Source organism: Brachyhypopomus gauderio, chromosome 12 (genome assembly GCF_052324685.1).
Source record: "Brachyhypopomus gauderio isolate BG-103 chromosome 12, BGAUD_0.2, whole genome shotgun sequence".
Classification (NCBI taxonomy): Eukaryota; Metazoa; Chordata; class Actinopteri; order Gymnotiformes; family Hypopomidae; genus Brachyhypopomus; species Brachyhypopomus gauderio.
Genome location: NC_135222.1, coordinates 18,989,889 through 19,010,105, shown reverse-complemented (window position 1 = coordinate 19,010,105; position 20,217 = coordinate 18,989,889). Strand labels below are relative to the sequence as shown.

General features: G+C 51.0%; 1 protein-coding gene across 1 annotated transcript in view; it reads right to left on the bottom strand.

The window, feature by feature from the left end:
* Positions 1-6,629: 6,629 nt before the first annotated feature.
* The window catches only part of gli2b (GLI family zinc finger 2b), a 63,286-nt gene continuing 49,698 nt past the window's right edge, over positions 6,630-20,217 (bottom strand). The window contains 10 exon segments of the mRNA XM_077023518.1: positions 6,630-8,818; positions 8,820-9,778; positions 9,913-10,234; positions 11,855-12,139; positions 13,131-13,295; positions 13,753-13,902; positions 16,169-16,306; positions 17,908-18,018; positions 18,634-18,826; positions 19,414-19,615. Coding sequence (XP_076879633.1) covers positions 7,625-8,818; positions 8,820-9,778; positions 9,913-10,234; positions 11,855-12,139; positions 13,131-13,295; positions 13,753-13,902; positions 16,169-16,306; positions 17,908-18,018; positions 18,634-18,826; positions 19,414-19,615 — 3,719 coding nt within the window. The 3' untranslated portion in view covers positions 6,630-7,624.

Sequence of the window (20,217 nt, the reverse complement as noted above, 5' to 3'; positions counted from 1 at the left end):
AACAATGCAACAATAATCTTGAGCAGTGCAGATCAGCTCTCAGAAACTTGAACCAATGTTTCTCATCGTTTTGCTGTATTTTATATACATTTTGTATGCTAAACAGTTTTTAAGGAGTGTTTTATATCTAGTCAGTTTCTGTATAAAAAGCCTTTCACTGTATGTAATAATATGTGTACCCTGGTGAATTAATGAGACATAATAAACCGTTGAGGTACGCAGCAGGCAATGAATGCGCAAACATTTCCACTTGTTTGATGAGGGTTTCAGAACCTGATAAGAGACCATATATCACTTTAATAAAATAATACCTCCAAAAGAGCAATGGAAAAAATGATCTTTTTAGATCAAAATGGATAATGTGCATCACAGTAGCTTTTTATCGCAATTGTCTGTTAAAGTCCCAAAAACAGATGGTGTGTTATTCCAAAACAGATGCTATTTTGCATAGAACCACCACATGAATATTTATGCTTAATTATTTTGTGACACTGATGAACCTGTAAGCGTTGAGATGCTTCACACAAGCCACCCTGTAACCCCAGTTAAAGATGCAGTCTGTGGTGGCCTGTGCCAACAGAAACACTCTCTCACCCGAAACATGTTTTACCCAGTGTCCTTCTGACAAACTACCATACCAGCAGTAGACTGGACTGATTCAAGCCAGCTTTGGAACTTTCTAAAATTGGATTAGAGTTGTGCACTGCATTTGACTGTGTGTTTTCTCCTGAAGGTTTTTATCGATAAAGATCTGTCTGCACTATTACTCAACTGTACTGGAATTTTGGAAAAAACAGATTCTGATGTTATCGCCGTCGCGCTGTTCACGCACACACCTGCATGCAGACGCAGATACTCAGATCACAGATGTACAAACAGCAACAGCGCCCGCTTAAATGCGTCAAATCGCGTCAGGCACTGACAAAGTCTTCTGTCCTCCAAACTTTCATCCTGCAGGATGACTTCTTCCTTTTCCTGTTGTGACAGGCCCCAGGGGGGCTTCTGCTCGGGTGATGGGGCAGCTGTCCGGGTGAAGACACGGGCACGGAGGGGGATCTCACAGCTGCCCTGTGGTGCCGTCCGGACTCCCTGACTCGCTGAACGCCAGCCGTAATTAGACACTAGGAGGTGTTGGCACCTCTAGCCGTGTTAGCATTCTTAATAAAATACAAGCCCATGGCCTGCACAGGACAAGCGTTTTGATCCAAGCCTGCTTGCAGTGGTCGGATGAAGCCCTCCAGATCCAGAAGCGCAGCTCCTACTGTTACGAGGACTAGCCCAGGCTTGTGGTTTCATTTGTAATGGATAAGACTGAGAGAGTATTTGGATGAGACCAGCGATCAGGTCCCAGCACAGTAATCTGTGGACTGGAGTCTGCGGTGTAGCAGCACGCCCAGGTGGAGGTGTGTTTCCTGCATGGGGGCTCCGGGCAGTGGAGGAAGACAGGGAGGGGTGAATAGGGGCTGCCATCAGCAGGCTGGGGGTTGGAGGGTGGAGGGGTGAGGGTGGAGGTGGGGTGGGTGGGGGAGTTGGGTAGTGATTCAGCTGGGCCTGTCTGGTCGGCTGCAGCTGGACTCCATTTCTGTCGATACAAAGCTCCCCACAAGAGCAGAGTTAGCATTCCTGCTAAAGCTGTCCCATATGAGACTGAGCTGCAAACATACACCCATGTAAGAATGAATGTTTACACCTTCCTTCTCTCTCTCTCTCTCTCTCTCTCTCTCTTTCTGCCCCCGCACTTGCTCCCACTTTGTTCTTAAACACAGATTCACAAACTCAGCAGGTACAGCATATCACAGAGCCCAAGCCACCCCTAGTTTCCTGCCTCCACCAGGCGTGTGTAGGTAAACCTCTTGCCTTTGAAGTAGGTTACAGGAAGCCCCCTTCTCTAACTCTGCCACTGGGTCCCATTCACTCCCTCTGACCTTTTGGCATCAAGGAATTATGCAGTAAGGAATATTAATATTCACCAGACCCAGGCTAACGACCTCGAGTGTTCACCATGGTACCAGCTTCAGTCTGATTGGCTGTGAGGTGGTCTTATTATAATGAGGGGGGCAGAAGTCAGTAGGACAGAAGCATGAGATATTAATATGTCTTATAAATCGCCCCTTGGGTGTTCTTGCCACCCCCCCTGTGGCCCAATCGCAAAAAATATTCAAGCCGTTCCTGTTCCTCAGGAGGATCTGATCTTTAGTATCGCTCTGCATAGTTTTCTTTTTGCCCCCGGCGGTGCTTAACTCTCCCACTAACAGGCTCAGAAGGAGGCGTGTCTAAGACCTGCACAGTCGCTGTGGCGTCCGTGTGGAGGAGACACTCGAGAGCCTTTAAACGCACGCTGCCCAAGTTAAGCCGTCGTTAGCCTGGGGGACGTAGTGTGATGACGCTACATCCTGTCCTGGGCCCTGGGGGCCGGACGGTGTCGACACGTTCCTGGCCGGCGGGGGCAGGGGTGGGTTAGTGCAGCGTTCTGGAGACTTCGCTTCTTTGTGTGTGGTGTGCTGGAATAAGACCTGCACAGAATGATCACGCACAACCCTCACTCAACATGGACGTCACCTGCAGTCTCGGACATTATTGTCCGCAGCTGCTGTAAAGTGCTGCACTGAATATGGACTCATTTTTTCTGTGCTGCAGGTTGAGTGGCCACATCCAGGCCTGCTGCTTGAACTCTGCACATCTGTCTTTAACTTGTCTTAACAGGAGCTCAAAAGGACATTTGACTGTGAAATGGAATCATGTCAGATGTTGGTTCACACATTAGACACAGCTAAAGGCAACAGCAATAATCCAGAATTAAAATAATCCTTAATCTCTGATTATCCTGATCTCTTGAAGTTTTTTAAAATGTATGTCTTTATAAATTACATTATTCATCTGGGAACAGTTTTGCTGTTTCTTTTAGCAGAGATCACATCTCCGGTTGTGGGCGTGTGTTCTGCTGGGCCTATGGCTGGGTGGTCAGAACGATGAGCACTCTCGGGCCCAAGACTGACATCTCTCACTTCCTCACTCCCTGTGATGCTCTCTTCAGCTGCCTGGGCGTGGCCTCTGCCCCGGACCCGTTGCTCTTTCAACAAGGTCTGTTTTAAAAAGCCCATTTTAATGAGACTTTTCCCATCCAGCACAGTTACACTGAGCACTGAAGTAACCAGCACCAGTGTAAGTACGCAGGCCACACGTAAACACCAACTAACTTTTTAAAAAGGTGGTAGTGCTTTCATTATACAACTGCTACAGTGTGACTGTACCATTAATTACAGTGTAATACACTGAACAACCGTGTGCACAGCATAAGTATGTGTACGTATGAATGCATTGTTACATAAAAAAATAGCAGCCTAACCAAACTATGAAAAAAAAGATGCGTTTGGAAAATGGAGATTGATTGCAGTCCTCTTTTCACACTAAAAATGAAGGGGACAATTCACTGGGGTCGTTCTTCACTGGGGTCGTTCTTCACCGGGGTCGTGCTTCACCGGGGTCGTGCTTCACCGGGATCGTGCCTCACTGGGGTTGTGCTTCACTGGGGTCGTGCTTCACTAGGGTCGTTCTTCACTGGGGTCGTTCTTCACTGGGGTCGTGCCTCACTGGGGTCATTCTTCACCGGGGTCATGCCTCACTGGGGTGATGCTTCACTGGGGTCGTGCTTCACTGGGGTCATTCTTCACCGGGGTCATGCCTCACCGGGGTCATGCCTTACTGGGGTCGTGCTTCACTGGGGTTGTTCTTCACTGGGGTCGTGCCTCACTGGGTTCGTGCCTCACTGGGGTCATGCCTCACTGGAGTCGTGCCTCACTGGGGTCATGCCTCACTGGGGTTATTCTTCACTGGGGTCATGCCTCACTGGGGTCGTGCTTCACTGGGGTCATGCCTCACTGGGGTTATTCTTCACTGGGGTCATGCCTCACTGGGGTCGTGCTTCACTGGGGTCGTGCCTCACTGGGGTCATGCTTTCTTTACCTCTCATGCTTGCTCTTGCTTTCTCTCCATTAGTTCAAAAAGCCAAATATGGGACAGGCGTGGTCCATCCAAGGAGGTCTAGGGAGCTGTGACACTCCTCACCAGTAATCTTCTCCGCCTCCTACTGGCACAAGCAACACACGAGCCCTCAGTTAGCAAAATGACTCGGAAAATAATTTCCCAGTTCCTTAGTGGGAACATCTGTGAGAAATATAATGTGGTATGTAATGAGGAAACATTGACTGTGAATGCAAGTGAATGCTCAAACTGACTAGAAAATCATTTTTAAATCTAGATGCACTTCCAGGTCAAACTCCAGATGTTTTGCAGAATAAAACCGGAACGACCCATCTAGTATTTCCATGTTCTGTCCGTGTGGTCATGGCAGGTAACACACAGGGTGCAGCCAGGAAGCCTCAGTCCTTGTTACACAGTGACATCAGTAATCCCAGCCATGTGGGCAGCACACAGATGACGCTGTGGTTCAGAAGTGGGACAGAGAGAGGCAGAAAGAGGCCTTAGTGCCTGGCTCAAACGCTTTAACTGCGCACACATCTCTGCTGCAAAAACCTTAAAAAACAACAAAAACTAAAAACTAACACAAGCAAAAAGGCAAAAGAGACAAAACAGGCATGATGTGCCTGCTGGTTTGGTTTCGCTACTTTTAAACATAACTTTACTACAACTCTTAGGTAGGTATAAGTCAGAATGAAGATTTTAATAAGGGTCTTGAAATAGAAAATATTGAGTTTAATCTATTCATCAAATTAAACCCCACACCCTCAAATTTCTTCCCATTTCATGTCAGCAAAATAAATGAAATAATGAAAATACTCTGACTAACAGAACATTAGACAATAACACTGCTGGTCTTAGACTACAGAATGTTTAGAGGCATTATTCTCCCTCGGTAACATGGCTACCACCAGCAAACTAGTACCCAAGCCCATGCAAAACTAGAATAAAAGAAGTAATAGCTCAAAGTTGATTTGTTTTGAATTGATTAATATCAGTGTTACTTCTAAGGTGCCCATCAGTGAGAGGAGTCAGTCGCACGCTCGGGCGGGTGTGAGTCCGCCCTACCCCAGTGTGTGTTAATTAGCTGGCGCGCGCGGCCTCTGGGCTAGGGGGCTGGCCGTGTGCTTAATTGATTGATTGGGCAGCATGTGTGTGTGGCTTCTCAGCCTGCTCCCATAGCTCACCCAATCAGTCACCGGGCTGTTGCCGTGGACAGCAGCACTACATTACAGCCTCGTTAGCTCACCGCTCTCCTGAGCCCCCGCCCCCTGGCTCTCAACACACACCATTATCAACTCCCATAAGTCTTTCTCTCTATCACCTCTTCCATCCGTCTCTATCTGTCTGTATCTCTCTCTCTCTCCCTCAGGTGTGTAGGACCGAACCCTTTCTTGAACTAAGGAGTGCGCTTTAACAGCCATTCGTCCCATATAAAGTTTCTGCTGAGATTGTCCTGAATGCTTTGGGGACTGGTGTATTGGTGGAAGATGTCAAACTACCATCAGAAACCCGGCTATTACCTCCGTCGAAGCTTCTAATCTAACAACTCTCACGCTCTCATTTTAGAAATTAAAGACAAAGATTACTTGACGAGCGCTGAAGTTTAATTACATTATTTACATTCTGCTTTAAATTTGATGTGACATAGGCTAATATAATATCAAATACCCTGAATAATGAGCTGCTTTTATTGTAGTATTTCCATTTGATGCCACGCACCCTTCGGAACGCAAACTCCGTTACGCTGCAGCGCAGACGTTTGTCAGGATGTGAACGTTTATTGCTTCTGCCGAATTACTGCACCTATGCAAAGCCAGCAGCAGCCAAGCTAAATTAAGTGCCAACCGCACAAAACACACCCTTACTGCGCACAAGTGTCTAATTATCAAACTAATGAGGCACCTGGCAGAGGTGAGTGGGGTCACTCCTCCACAGCGCCTCTCCAATCAAAGCACTGGACGTTTCTTCTCAAAGCCCTCTCAGGCCCTCTCACGCTCGTCGCCCAGACGAACGCTTGTTAAGGTTTCTCCTTCTTCTCTTTTGCTCTCCTCCCATTCGTCCTCGGGCTATTTTCCCCCTCGTCGGTTTCTCAGAGAGAATAAGAAATTCCAGCTATCAGAAAGCGCAGATCAAACGGGGCCTCGGTTGAATTCGCTGTCAGAATAAAACCATTTGTTCCTGTGGATCACTCGTCCCTGGACTTCTTCCTTCTTCAAGTGTGTGTTTAATGGGCTTTCAGCTACCCCCCCCCCCCCCCCCCCCAACCCCCCTCCACCCCCCACACCAGGACCTGTCTGCCACAGTTCATTTCACCAAACATGGCGGTATGCTTAAGTGAACTCGCCTGCTCAGTATGCGTCTGTTTTTATTTAGGCCCCGTTGTTCATGTGTTTGTGGAAAAGTAAAGTGATTGTGTGCTTTGCACGGACCAAAAAAACCAGAGTAAGCTAGCGATGTGATTAAATGAGAAAGATATGCAAATGTTTTACATGCTACACGGAGTAGAAAAATGCAATGTGGGAAAAGGGTAAAAATGTTATTCAAAGGAAAAAGTTCCTATACTGGAAAAACAATCAACAGGTCTGTATGTTTAGCTTCTACATTAAAAAAAGCAACAAGCATATGCTTGTATTCAAGGAGGATCTGGCGCAGGTCTCCTGTGACTAGCCTCTCTTTCTCTCGACCAGCCAGTGATTAGAAACCCAGTCGTGCATTATTACAGGCTCTTGTGAGGACCAGTATTTCAAAAGACTCCCCAACACAACACCAGTAGAAAACCAACAATAATGTATTTCTTTAAAAAAATGTACAAAAGATATCTACATACCCAGCCCTAGTAAAAGGTATCTGGTCACATATAAAAAAACCCGCAAAATGATAGTGAAAACAAACAAACAAAAAGATTATATGTGACATCAGGGATCAGAGTTGAAAATCCAAGACAGTCATTGGCTGGGATGAGCTCTGGTCACGCCCACACTGCGTGAGAGTCGTCCGCCCTGTGCAGGGTCTCCGGGTATCACACGTCTCTGCATTCTGTCCTTATAAACAAGGGTTCCATAGCACGACACTACAACGTCTTTGTTCCACGTACAATTTCTGATATATGGTGCTCAATTCTTTGACATCTTTGACACCAAATATTTAGCCCGTGCAGAGGAAAAGCATTCAATTTGACATTTCCTTCTATATAGTGTGTGTGTGTGTGTATACCTTTGTTCCATCAGCATGTAAACAAAAATCAAACATTTGCAATTTACATAATGTACAGCGTTTCTACACATCCTCAAGAGACATGACTGGATCTTTGTTGCTTCCTGCATATGCATTTGCATAGCAAGGCACTTGATGTTTTCTGTTCACCACCATAAAAGCATACAAAAATATTGGACTGAGGCTATTCAAAATCTCTGTATCTGTACAGTATACAGTACAGTACATATATTGATCTACGGCAAAATATGGCTTTTGTAACAGGGGAAACTACCACAAAGTCTCTAAACTAATGCTACACAGGATAATACAGTTAAAATGTGTTTAAAAAAAGACATTATGCTATGAGAAGTCTGCTTTGATAAACATTCTTAATTTTATATTCATAGACAGCTTGTCTACTTCAACATTTTTGTTCTTGCTGGACTTCTTAAGACATCATGTTGAGGAACTTGCTCTCCTCTGCCAGTGCTGTCAGCATGGAGTTCATGTCTCCGATGGCCATGTTACCAATTCCTGCAGGAACTGGGGGCAATGTCACTGAGTTGCGAGGGGTTGTGAGGCGTGAGGAATTCTGGGACAGGCTGCGGAGGATGCTGGGACTCAGAGTTCCCGAGACGAGGCTGGAATGGTCACCGTCGTCCAGCATGGTGTCAAAGTCGATCTGAGGCTGCACCGCCCCGTTGGAGCAGTCCACTGTACTCGACACCTGATTGGCTCCTGGAGAGCCAACAGCAGCCATCGTCACGACGCCCGCCTCAGTCTCGGGCAGGTTCAGGCCGCTGGAGTCGAACATGCAGATCTGGCCAGTGTAGAACACGGTGCCGGCACTGCAGTCAGCCGTGTCGGCGGGTGTTTTTGGGCTGGCCTCGGAGGTGTTGTACTGCGGGCTGAAGCTCGTCCCCGACTGCGGCCTGCCGTAGGGTCTGGTGTGTGTGGGCGGCCTCGGTCGCAGCAGGCCGGGGTCTCCATTCAGAACAGCATTCTGGGACGCTGGACCGTAGCTCTGCTGACCACTGTTCAGATGATGGAAGTCACCCTGACGGTCCTGTAAAGCCAAGTGGCACTGAGACCCGACTGGCTTTGTTCTTAACCTGTTGTTCTGCCCGTGCAGGGATTGCTCCGCTGTGATTGGCGGGCCTGTCACAGCTGCCCCGCCTGCTACAGCAGCACTGTGAGAGGGAAGCTGGCCAGCATGTCGGTTGATGTTGGCAGGGGCGGGGCCTTGATGGTAGCTGTGTTGGCTGACGACCTGTTCACTGTGGTGGCCCAGGTTGGCTTGGGGCCCCAGGGACCGACCACAGTTGAGGCCCTGGGCTGGGATGTCAGCGCTCCTCTGAGCAGGTCCCTGTTGGGTTAGGCTCTGAGCCATACCTCCCGCTTGCTGAATGCATGTTAGGTTCTGGAACGGGCCGAAGATCTGCTTCTGCTGGTCCCCCCACGCCGCTGCCTGTAGATGCTTGGTTTGGCCGGGTGACGTCTCCACGGTCCCCGAGCTCACCTCGTTCCACTGCACGGGCATGTGGCACTTGCTGGCTCTGGGGGAGCGCGGGAAGGGGTGCGGTTGGGCGGGACACGGTGATCCGTCCACGGTGGCCGTCCGTCGCTGATAGTAGCACGGCTGCAGGGGGGGGGACGTCGTTCCCGTGGAAGCCCTGCTGGTGACGGTACCCGTGGTCCGCCGGGCGAGTCGCGTCTCCTGTAGCAGCGAGGTACTTCACCACATCTTCCGGCAACATCACGTCGTCGTCAACGACAGGGTTCGGGCCGCTCGCCTCGATCGATGTGGTCTCCATGGCAACGTGCTCCGAGATGCTGGGTGGGCGCGGTGGATAAGGGAGGCGGGGCAGGCTTCCGTTAGAGCGGCCGAAGGCTTGCAGCGACAAACGGGTGGGGGCCGGTAGACCTGTCGCCGGATGGGGGTTCATGTTGCTCATGCTGCCAGAACACGGCCCCTTAAGAAGGAACTGAGGCTCCGCGGTGACCCGCCGGACTGGGTCACTCGCCCGACGGGCGGCACCACCCGGCACGTCGCGAATCATCTCTCTGGCGTAGCCCGTGTCGCTGCACCTCCGAGGTGGTGCGTGGGTGCCAGATTGGTGGAATCCCCCCTCGTGAAAGTCCCCCAGCAGGGCCATCCGCATCTTCACACTCATCCCCTCCATGCTGGGCAGTGGCGTGGGCGGAGTTCCTCCCGTGGCCGCCGCGTACTTTGCCTTGAGCCGGTAATGCTGGGCCGGCGTGAGGCCCAGCAGGCCCGGGTGGCCACCGCCGCCCTGGCTGGCCTCGCTGGAACGGCGCGACAGGTCCGTGGAGATGGGGTCGTAGGAGTCAGCGGAGCGCACATCGTGCAGCCGGCCGCCCACCGCCGAGGCCTGGCTGGAGCGCCGGCTGGAGTAGCAGGGTGAGATGCCCGAGGAGCGGCGACTCAGGGTGTATGCCGAGCTCCCCGTGCTCGCCAGGCTGTCACGCCGGTCCGAGGCTCGGCTCACCAGCGCCGTCAAGCCTGGGCAGAGGTCACTGAGACGGGGCCCCGTGGCTAAAGCAGGGTCGATGGCATCTCTGGAGCACTCCAGGAAGGAGCCTAAGGCACAAGAGATTACATTTACAAAATGAATTTTTGTTTAATAGAGGTATATTGAGCAATTTTAAACGCTCTGAAAGCCTGTTATCCATATGTAAGGTGAAATGCACAAATGTCATGGCCTTGGGCCGCACCGCTGGGAGGGAGGGGCGGCAGCTTGGTGTTGGGGGCTTGCGGAGTGATGTGGGCCCAGTAGCACGAATCCCTCACTGTCTTCAGCTTCTCCTGTTTCAGGAGACCCAGCCGGCAGGCGGGGCTGGCGTTGGCGCGGAGGCGGATGCCCAGTGCCCCTGCACGGCTGCTGGAGTCCACCAGGGGGGCGTCGTCCGGCCCGCCCAGGTCTCCGCCCCCGCCAGGTCCCGCCCACTCTACTCCACCGTCATGGTGGGAGGCACTGCCAAGCGGTGACGGCTGGCTGCTACATGACGACTGACCACCAGGGCTGGACTCATACATCTGATGAAGAGAGAGAGAGAGAGGACAATTGATACTAGAGCGGGACAGAGCAGAGCGATTCTGCTGAGCAGGGGCACTGTGGGGGACGTGTCCACCACTTGTACCCTGAAGGTAAGGAACGGAAAGCCTGCAGAAACAATCCAGACTGTGTGTTACATGCGGAAACACAACTCATGCAGCTACCAAAACCCTGCACTCAAAGGGACGTTTCACGTGGAGAAGCAGGTCAAGCTTGCATTGTGTTTGAAATGTACTGCAGTAGGCTGCTGAGATATTAATAGTCCACCCAATAACAAGGCACACCTTCTCACTTGGTGTTTAATTGTTTTGTATTTTTTTAACAGTTGAGGAGACCAACCATAGAAACCAATGAAAACCAGATGAATGTATTTGCCTGACTGAAAAAATGCTACTCACTCTTCCTTTTACTCTCAGTGTCCTATGGAAGAACTGATTCTACCAGATCTTCCCACAGTCCCATGCCCTCTGAGATGTTCCCACCCCTCAGACATGATTAAAGCTTGGGTTAAACAGTTGACAGGTTGTTATTTCCTAAGGCAGTGTCTCTGGGCGTTATGCACGGGGGGGCGGGGCTGAAACCATCCCAACATTAGCATAAGGTACTCCGCCTCTCCCCGCCTGTGTCATGCGCCCACACCACCACCTGTCCCCCACTGAATGATGTAAATGTGTTCTGTCCCTGTGTGAAGTACCGCACAGCTATTTATCACAGTGTGATCATTTCCAATATTTGTATGTTGCACAAAAAGTGTCCCCCCCCTCCCCTCTATAGAATATTAATTGTGCAGAGGCTTTTAGCTCATGGCACAAGGCGGTTGAACCCCCTGTGATGGGGAGTGGGTGGAGTAGTCACCGGTGGTTGGGGGGCCCCCAGGATATCAAAGATACTTCACATTTAAAAGAGTCTCACACTGCGGGACTGTCGGATTCAAGCGTCTCTGACACTTTCAGGATACCGTCTCGCTATTGCATGCCTTGAACGGAAGATTTCAAATGAACGAACGGCTCAGAAACGATGATGACGTGAATCTCATATGAATGTCGCTGTCAGTGTGTGCTGTGTGTGGGGTTGACAGACAGCTCTGTGAGGCAGCATGACCCACTCAAGAGGAAGCCTGGGGTGGGTTGTGGAGTGTTGAAGGAAGCGTGTTGTGCTATCAAGAAAACGGAATGGCATTAGGAGTTAGTGCTCACCTCAGTAATGTCTGTCCGGAGGGAAAAGAGGCAAAAGCGGACAGAGTAGAGAGAAGGTGAAGGCAGATAGATAGATAGATAGATAGATAGAGAGAGAGAGAGAGAGAGAGAGAGAGAGAGAGAGAGAGAGAGAAAGGGGTGGAGTTAAAAGGAGACGGAATGCTCAAATCCAAAGTAGACTGCATGCCTTTGTTAGTATGTTTTAATTAGTGCAATCTCTGACAGTCGAAAAAACCTTTTAATGCATAATTAATCCGGAATTAATAAAACATTAAATAAGCCACAGACTACTGTACCACAACAGTGCACTGTGCTGACTTTAAAGTGTCTCTTGTTAAAATGACATGCCGGTTGTGTCCTGAAGCAGGACTTCAGCACACAGTTGGTCGCAGGACGTGATCTTACCACAGAGTTCTCCGTTTTGATAGACTTCACATGCAGGTACTCCTCCACGCCTCTAGTGGTGCTATTGGCCTCAAATTTGTCGTGCACCCCGCGGCCGGGGTGCTTGGTCCCCGCCTCACTCTCCCCGTTTTCCCGCGGTGGCGGTTGTGGGCGGGGCGGCAGGTCGCCGCGCTGTTTCTTGGTGACGTGCGCCTCAGGGCCGTGGACGGTCTTGACGTGCTTGCGGAGGGAACTGGGGTCTGTGTAGCGCTTGGTGCAGCCGGGGATCTTGCACACGTACGGCTTCTGCAGAGACAAAACGGCACCGCCGGCAGTCAAATGTACGACTCTGAATTAGAGCCTGATCAGCCGTCGTTTGGTCGGGTTAGCTTGTGACCGAGCTTTGTGTGAAAGTGCAATTAGAGGAATGGATTACTGTGTGAGGCGGTGTCATGCTGATTGGGCTAATGCTTAGTGTTCATGATTCATAGCTATTTGCTAATAAAGTTGGGATGAGCGGATCTCTCTCTCTCTCTCTCTCTCTCTCATCCCCTCTTTCTCTCTCTAGCCTTTGATGGATAGGAAGAGGACTGAAATGGCGAGGTTCCATTTTGTATTTGCGATCTGCAGGTGGTCCTTCTCACTCCGTGGGGGGATGTGCTTGATTCTCACTAATGCACTGTGGGCTGCCACACTCATTAGTTCTACACCTCATTATTTACACACACACACACACACACACACACACACACACACACACACACACACACACACACACACACACACACACACACACACACACACACACACACACACACACACACACACACACGTGTACGCACACACACACTTGCAGGCACAGTTTGTTAATGGGACAAGACTGGGCGTCTAGCAGCAATCACCAAACATGATGAGAGACTACGCATACAAACCTAATTCTGGCCTAAATATGAAACTGGATACTGCAAATGGAACATTTGCATAGAAGTAGGTGGTTAGCAGTTCGTTACCGCCACCGGGAAGTGGATTAAATAAAGCTGGAGCTGCAGTCACTGCAGGACCAGGAGACCAGCCGGATTGAACAGTAGGAACACACTTCAAAACAGCCCGCTGAGTTGTCAGAGGCGAAGTGAGTGTGTGTGTGTGTGTGTGTGTGTGTGTGTGTGTGTGTGTGTGTGTGTGTGTGTGTGTGTGTGTGTGTGAGAATGAGAGACACAAAGGGAACCCAATTCTTGGCTGAGTTTGGGTGAATGCCAGCTATCTGTATGTGTGTGTGTGTGCGCGTGTGTGTGTTTACCTCATTGGAGTGTGTGCGGTTCTGGTGCTTGGCCCGGTCCGAGGCGTTGGAGAAGGCCTTGTTGCAGCCTTCGTGCTCACACACGTAGGGTTTTTCCCCCGTGTGCGAGCGCAGGTGTGTTTTCAGGTTCTCCAAACGTGAATATGCCTTTGAGCAGCCCTCAAACTACACCAAAAGACACACAAACACACAAAAGACAAGTTACCCTCAAACTACACCGCATGTGCACACACAAACACACAAAAGACAAGTTACCCTCAAACTACACCGCATGTGCACACACAAACACACGCAAAAGACAAGTTACCCTCAAACTACACCGCAAGTGCACACACAAACACACGCAAAAGACAAGTTACCCTCAAACTACACCGCATGTGCACACACAAACACACAAAAGACAAGTTATTTCAAAGAAGGTTTTCCTCAGTTCAGAAGCCTCGCAACGCAAGAAACAAACCCCTGCCACGTTTCTGAGGCCGACTGTTCTGTGTCTGTGAATTTGTCTGTGTATGTGTGTGTGTGCATGAACGTTCGTGCGTGCACGTGCATGCTTGTGTGTGTGTGTGTGTTTGTGTGTGTGTGTGTGTGTGTGTGTGTGTGTTTGCCAAGCACTGCTCACCGTGCACTTGTGTGGCTTCTCGCCTGTGTGTCTCCGCATGTGTACCACCAGCATGTACTGCGCCTTAAACGGCTTCTGCTCCCTGGAACACTCCTCCCAGCGGCACACAAACTCCTTCTTCTCACCATGGATGTGCTCATTATTGATATGCTGTAGACACACACACACAGAGTGGCATTTAGGACTCTTGCTGTTTCCCCTCTGCTGAGCGTCTAAGTGTTCTGAGGTGGTTCCGAGTCTCCTTCATCAGCCACCGCGCTGAGTCTTTTGGCTGTGCCATCGCGATAAGTGCCGATGGAACTGCAGTGTGCTGGGAGCTCCAGAGAAGAAGAGCTTCTCCACGTCCGCCTGCTTGGCATTTAAGGCAAACATGCAAACCTGTGCGAGGCTGGTCAAGACCAGTAATTAGGTGGAAAAACTCTCCTGAGCTTAAAAAGTAAGGTGACCCAGAGCACTGCGAGGGGTCAGTCAGTCAGAGTGTAAGTGAGGAAGAGGAAGATGAACGGCCTGCGGTTCTCATAGCTGCTGGTCACTGGAGTCAGTGGGCTGTTTTTTTATGAACAGCTTCTCCACAGCTAGCAAGGCTACAAATACAAAACTCTCTCCTCTCTTCATCTCACTCTCTCTCACGTTCACCCTCTCTCTCATCCCCTCTCTCCATTCCTTTCTCTCTCTACCTCTGTCTCCCTCACTCTCTACTTCTCTCTCTCTTCCCTCCTTCCATGCACCTTTTCTCTCTCCCTCTGTGGCTGTCAACTCCCCACAATAACTCCTGTTCTTTCACAAATACAACTGTATTCCTGTCCCCTCCCTCTCTCTCTCTCTCTCTCTCTCTCTCTCTCTCTCTCTCTCTCTCACACACACACACACACACACACACACACACTCTCTCTCTCTCTCTCTCTCTCTCTCTCTCTCTCTCTCACACACACACACACACACACACACACACACACACACACACACACACACACACACACACACACACACACACACACACACACACACACACACACTCTCTCTCTCTCTCTCTCTCTCTCTCACCAACCTCTTTCACAATGTCATTATAGTCCACATCTGTATAAACTACATCATCCAGTAAGCTTTCCTACTGAGTTTCTTTAATGTCAGGTATCTGATAACAAGGTCAAAACTACACATGCACAAACACACACATACACACAAACACACTGAAGCATTTGTTCCTCTGTAAGACCATAATGAGCTGTTATCAGAGTGGGTATCGCTTGTATAAACAAACAATCAAGAGGGTGTAATCAGGTAAAAATACAGCTAAAACCTCTGCAACTAACTGACAATGGAGACAGACAGACGCTGTTCAAGTGTATCTGTTTCTCTGGGTGATGTTCAGGGCCTCTCTCTCCTCTTCATTCTGCTCCACCGGCTCACTGGAATGCAGGAATCACGTTGCCCCCCACCCCAGTGCATTATGGGGTTGTGTGGCTAAGGCCAGCCTCTGAGCACATCACGGCATTCATCCGTGAACAAGCCCTCATCCCATCCCTCTGTTTCTCTCTCTCTGTGTTCTCTCTTTCTCTTTCAGTCTGTCTTATACATCTTTCAGCCCCTCCCCACCACGATAACTGTCCACAAGTGCCTGATCTTATCACCACCCTTGATGCGTGCCATCGTTTTTCACACAAACTGAACAGATACACACACACACACACACACACACACACACACACACACACACACACACACACACACACACACACACACACACACTGCTGATACAGGACTGATGGTGTTGTAACTCGACTGTTTAGCCATGCCGAATTTCTTCTGTGTGCTACAGGGACTGGAGTCAAACAGTACAAGGGTGTGTGTGTGTGTGTGTGTGTGTGTGTGTAAACGCTACAGGGACTGGAGTCAAACAGCTCAACACCATCCTCTTGGAGGATCTACCATTATGGATTTCTCCAGGGTCAAAGGTGAAAAAAAGGTCAGAGGACAAGGTCAGAGGTCAACATGACCTGGTGTCACTTCACTGTGGAAGGTGGTTTGCTTTAAAGTGGTAATGATGGCACTCACCCATTTATATGATTACGCACTGGATTCACCAGAAAGCAAACGCTGTAGGGCTTAAGAGAGCACCAGCACTGTCCTGCACCAGCAGTGTCCTGCACCAGCACTGTCCTGCACCCGCACTGTCCTGCACCAGCACTGTCCTGCACCAGCACTGTCCTGCACCCGCACTGTCCTGCACCAGCACTGTCCTGCACCCGCACTGTCCTGCACCAGCACTGTCCTGCACCAGCACTGTCCTGCACCCGTACTGTTCTGCACCAGCACTGTCCTGCACCAGCAGTGACCTGCACCAGCATATCTGGTGAGTGGCTCCTGGCAGGCTGGGTTACTTGTAGCGGAGCCCGGTACCTTCAGGAACACTCACATGGACCAGCTGCTCCTGCGTGTCGAACTCCTTGGTGCAGCCTTCCCAGTGGCAGTTGGTCTCGTACACCACCTCAGGCTCCTGCTTGCCCTCGTCTCTCTCCACATCGTCCTTCAGCTCTGATGCCCCCAACGGGTCCTGAAGGGTGAGAGGAGAACGTCCAGTCAAACCCGTCCTGGGACTGTCCCACCCCACCAAACCACACTCAAGTGCTGGCCACTTATACACACGCACACACACACACACACACACACGCACACACACACACGCAGACACACATGCACACGCGCACACGCACGCACGCACACACACACACACACACACACACACACACACACACACACACACACACACACACATACACACACGCAGACACACATGCACACGCGCACACGCACGCACGCACACACACACACACACACACACACACACACACACACACACACACACACACACACACACACACACACACACACACACACACACACACACAGAAGCAGATGTTGGTAATTTGGCAGAATTAGAACCTGTTGGACTGATTTGTGCTCAGACAGAAGAAACGTTATCTTTCACTTCACCGACGTCAATTTATTTTAAATGTTAATGTGAAAAAATGGACTGGAAGAAGATAAAAATGAAGGCAGTGTGTCCATTATATCTGTGTGTGTATGTGTGTGTGTGTGTGTGTGTGGTGTGTTTGAGCACTCTCCAACTGAGGGATGTGAATCTCAAGTAGAGGGTTGTGAATGTGTGTGTCTCAGGCATCTGCTAACACACACACACACACACACACACACACACACACACACACACACACAGCATGCTGACTGCAGCATGTTTATCTCTGCCCCGTGAGCTATCTTCATCAATTCTGCAGGCCCCAAGACGACTGCATGTGCCTCAGACCCCATGCATCAAGCCCCAACCTGCCAACACTGCTGAGAGCGGCTGCAAATTTGTCAAAAGACAAGCAGAGGGAGGAAGAAAGAGAGAAAGGGAGGGAGAGAGGGATTGAGAAAGGAAGAGAGAGAGAGAGGAAGAGAGGGCGAGAGAGCATGAGATGTGAGAGAGAGAGAAGGGGAGAGGGGGGGGGAGAAAGCGGGGGGAGTGAGAGGGGGAGAGACGGGGAGAGAGAGCATGAAATGTGTGTGTGTGTGTGTGTGTGAGAGAGAGAGAGAGAGAGAGAGAGAGAGAGAGAGAGAGAGAGAGAGAGAGAGAGAGAGAGGAGGTGGAAAACAGGCTCTCAGATGACAATAACAGCCAGCCAATATTTCATTAAAATGAAGTGCTCTGGCACAGCAGGGACGGAGGAGACCAGAGAAACCAATGAACGTAAAGCTTTTATCAGCCTGAGTTTTTCTCACGCCGGACGTGTGCGGAAAGGCGGCCAGAGGAGTGGGGTGCTCCCTGGGGCTCTGGGCCCCTCGCTGATCGCCGTGTCTCTGAGAGAATACACACACACACACACACACACACACACACACACACACACACACACACACACCACACACACCGCTTCTCTGGATAACAGGACATATTGGAGATTTGCTGCCGTGCTGCTAAAGGGTCCGCAGTGAAACTGCTGCCACCTGTTTGGCTTGGAGGTGAGGGACAGTGGGACAGGAGGAGGAAGAGAGGGAGGGAGAGAGAGAGAGAGAGAGAGAGAGAGAGAGAGAGAGAGAGAGAGAGAGAGAGAGAGAGAGAGAGAGAGAGAGAGAGAGAGGGTGGAGCATTCTTACTGGAGAGCAGGGGGAGACAGGCTGCGACTCGTCCAGCTCCGTCTTGACCTTTGACCTTTTGGTGATCAGGGGGTTGACTGTGCTGCTGACCGCTGAGTCACCGCTCGTGTTCTAGTGATGAGAGACACAGAGTAGGAGACAGAGACAGAGAGAATAAGTGGACAGAAGAGGAGAAGAACTCTTTTTCTGCAGCTGCTGAGATGTAGTTTGGGGCTCAACACTACTGAACACGCTGGGCTCGGGACAGAAACTAAATCTGAAGGTCAAACATATTTCTTCATTGGTTTTGGTCTCAGCCATTTTCTACCAGTCAGGTAGTTCACCTCTGACACACAACAACTGCCAATCATGGAGCGTGAACGCTGTCACATGCCCCCTTACATTCAACCAATCACTGCATCTATTCAGGCCGCAGCTCCTGCAACATCAGGGCGGTGGCGTAACACACTCTGAGGACAGCACAATCTGTCCCTTTCTGATGCATGAGCTCAAGGACACTGACGATTGGCCAGTGTTACTTTTGATTGACAGGAGAGTGAGAGTATTCCACCCCTCTCTGCCTGAGAGGCAATTTTCAGTCCCAGGCTGTTGCATCATCAGAGAACAAACTAATTTCTTATTACGTACAGGTGGTTGAATACACATTTTCAATGCCATGTCTGCTCTGCATGCGTGTGTGTGTCCAGTGTGTGTATGCGAGTGCGTGGGAGGGCGTGTCTCTGGTACCTTGGCCTCATTGTCATTGTGGGTGGCTGTGGGCAGCGAGGACACGCCCAGTGGGAGTTGCCTGGGCGAGAAGGCGGGCGAGGCCTGTAGGAGAGGGGGTGGAGTGTGTCCGAAGGCGCTCAGGCCCCTCTGCTGGGACAGCAGCTGCTGGTACGCCACAGGGTTGATGGGGTGAGGGAAGGGGAACTGGGGACTGGAAGAAAGGAGGAGCAGGAAGAGGGTGAGCCTCCACCCAACGACACGTTTCTCCACCCTGCCACTGTCACCGTGTTAGGCTGTAAATCACTGCAGGAGTATCTACAGGCGAGGCGAGGATCAGGCGCGGGGCGGGGTGGGTGGGGTTAGGGGTGAGGAGGGTGGGGTTAGGGGCGAGGTGGGTGTGGTTAGGGGAGAGGTGGGTGGGGTTAGGGTCGAGGAGGGTGGGGTTAGGGGTGAGGAGGGTGGGGTAAGGGGTGAGGTGGGTGGGGTTAGGGGCGAGGTGGGTGGGGTTAGGGGTGAGGAGGGTGGGGGTAGGGATGAGGAGGGTGGGGTTAGGGGTGAAGTGGGTGGGGTTGGGGTGAGGTGGGTGAGGTTAGGGGTGAGGAGGGTGGGGTTGGGGTGAGGTGGGTAAGGTTAGGGGTGAGGAGGGTGGGGTTAGGGGCGAGGTGGGTGGGGTTGGTTACTGGGATTGAGAGGGAGACCCGCCTCATCTTTTTGGCGGTTTTACAACTGTAGTTCTTCTAACTACACATGGGACTACAGAGCAGGAGGGGCGTGGCCCTGGCAAGGCGGGGGCGGTACCTGAGGCCGCCGACAGACAGGTGGCCGTAGGAGCTGCTGGCTGCGGAGCTGGAGCGCGAGTTGTTGATGTAGGCCACCAGGGAGTTGGGCGAGGTGCGGATCATGGTCTGGAGGTCGATGCTGGCGTCGGACAGCGGAGAGATGGACAGGGCCCGCTTCCGGCTCAGCCTGGGCGTGAGGCGCGGACTGGAGAACCGAGACACTGTAGCACACACACACACACACACACACACCACAGCAAATGTTACTTCAGCTCAGAGTGACTAAAGCATACGCGTTTTCCTCAGGAGATGCTTGCAGTCAATACAAGAAAAAATAGTTCTTCCAATAAGAGAAAAACTCAAGGCGTCCCTATCACACGTTCCAACCTATTAATCACACACACAGACACATGCAGCCCTCTTATTTAATCTGAGATGTGTTCGACTCTCTCTGCCTCTGTAGACCTGCCCAGCTCAGCTGACATTCCTGGCTAAGCAAATTTCACCCCCACATGGTCCTCCCGACCGACAACCCTCATCACTTTACCCGCTTATTCCGAATAACCTATTTTCCTTTAACCCTCTCCCTACCTCCCTGATCCACCCCCCACCCCTGAGGCCAGCCAATAGCAGCGCTTCTTCCCAAAGGGTGCATCCCATACCACTGGAGGGAGGCTCAGGATTGTTTGAAATGGATATATCATTCTTCTCTCTGGCTGGGGAGGAATCTAAGGCGTTACGGTGGCGTCGGGTTGCATTGTGTCGTCTCCCGGTTCCACCCACTCCGGCGCTATTTCGGGAGGGCGTGAGGAGTCTGCATGCC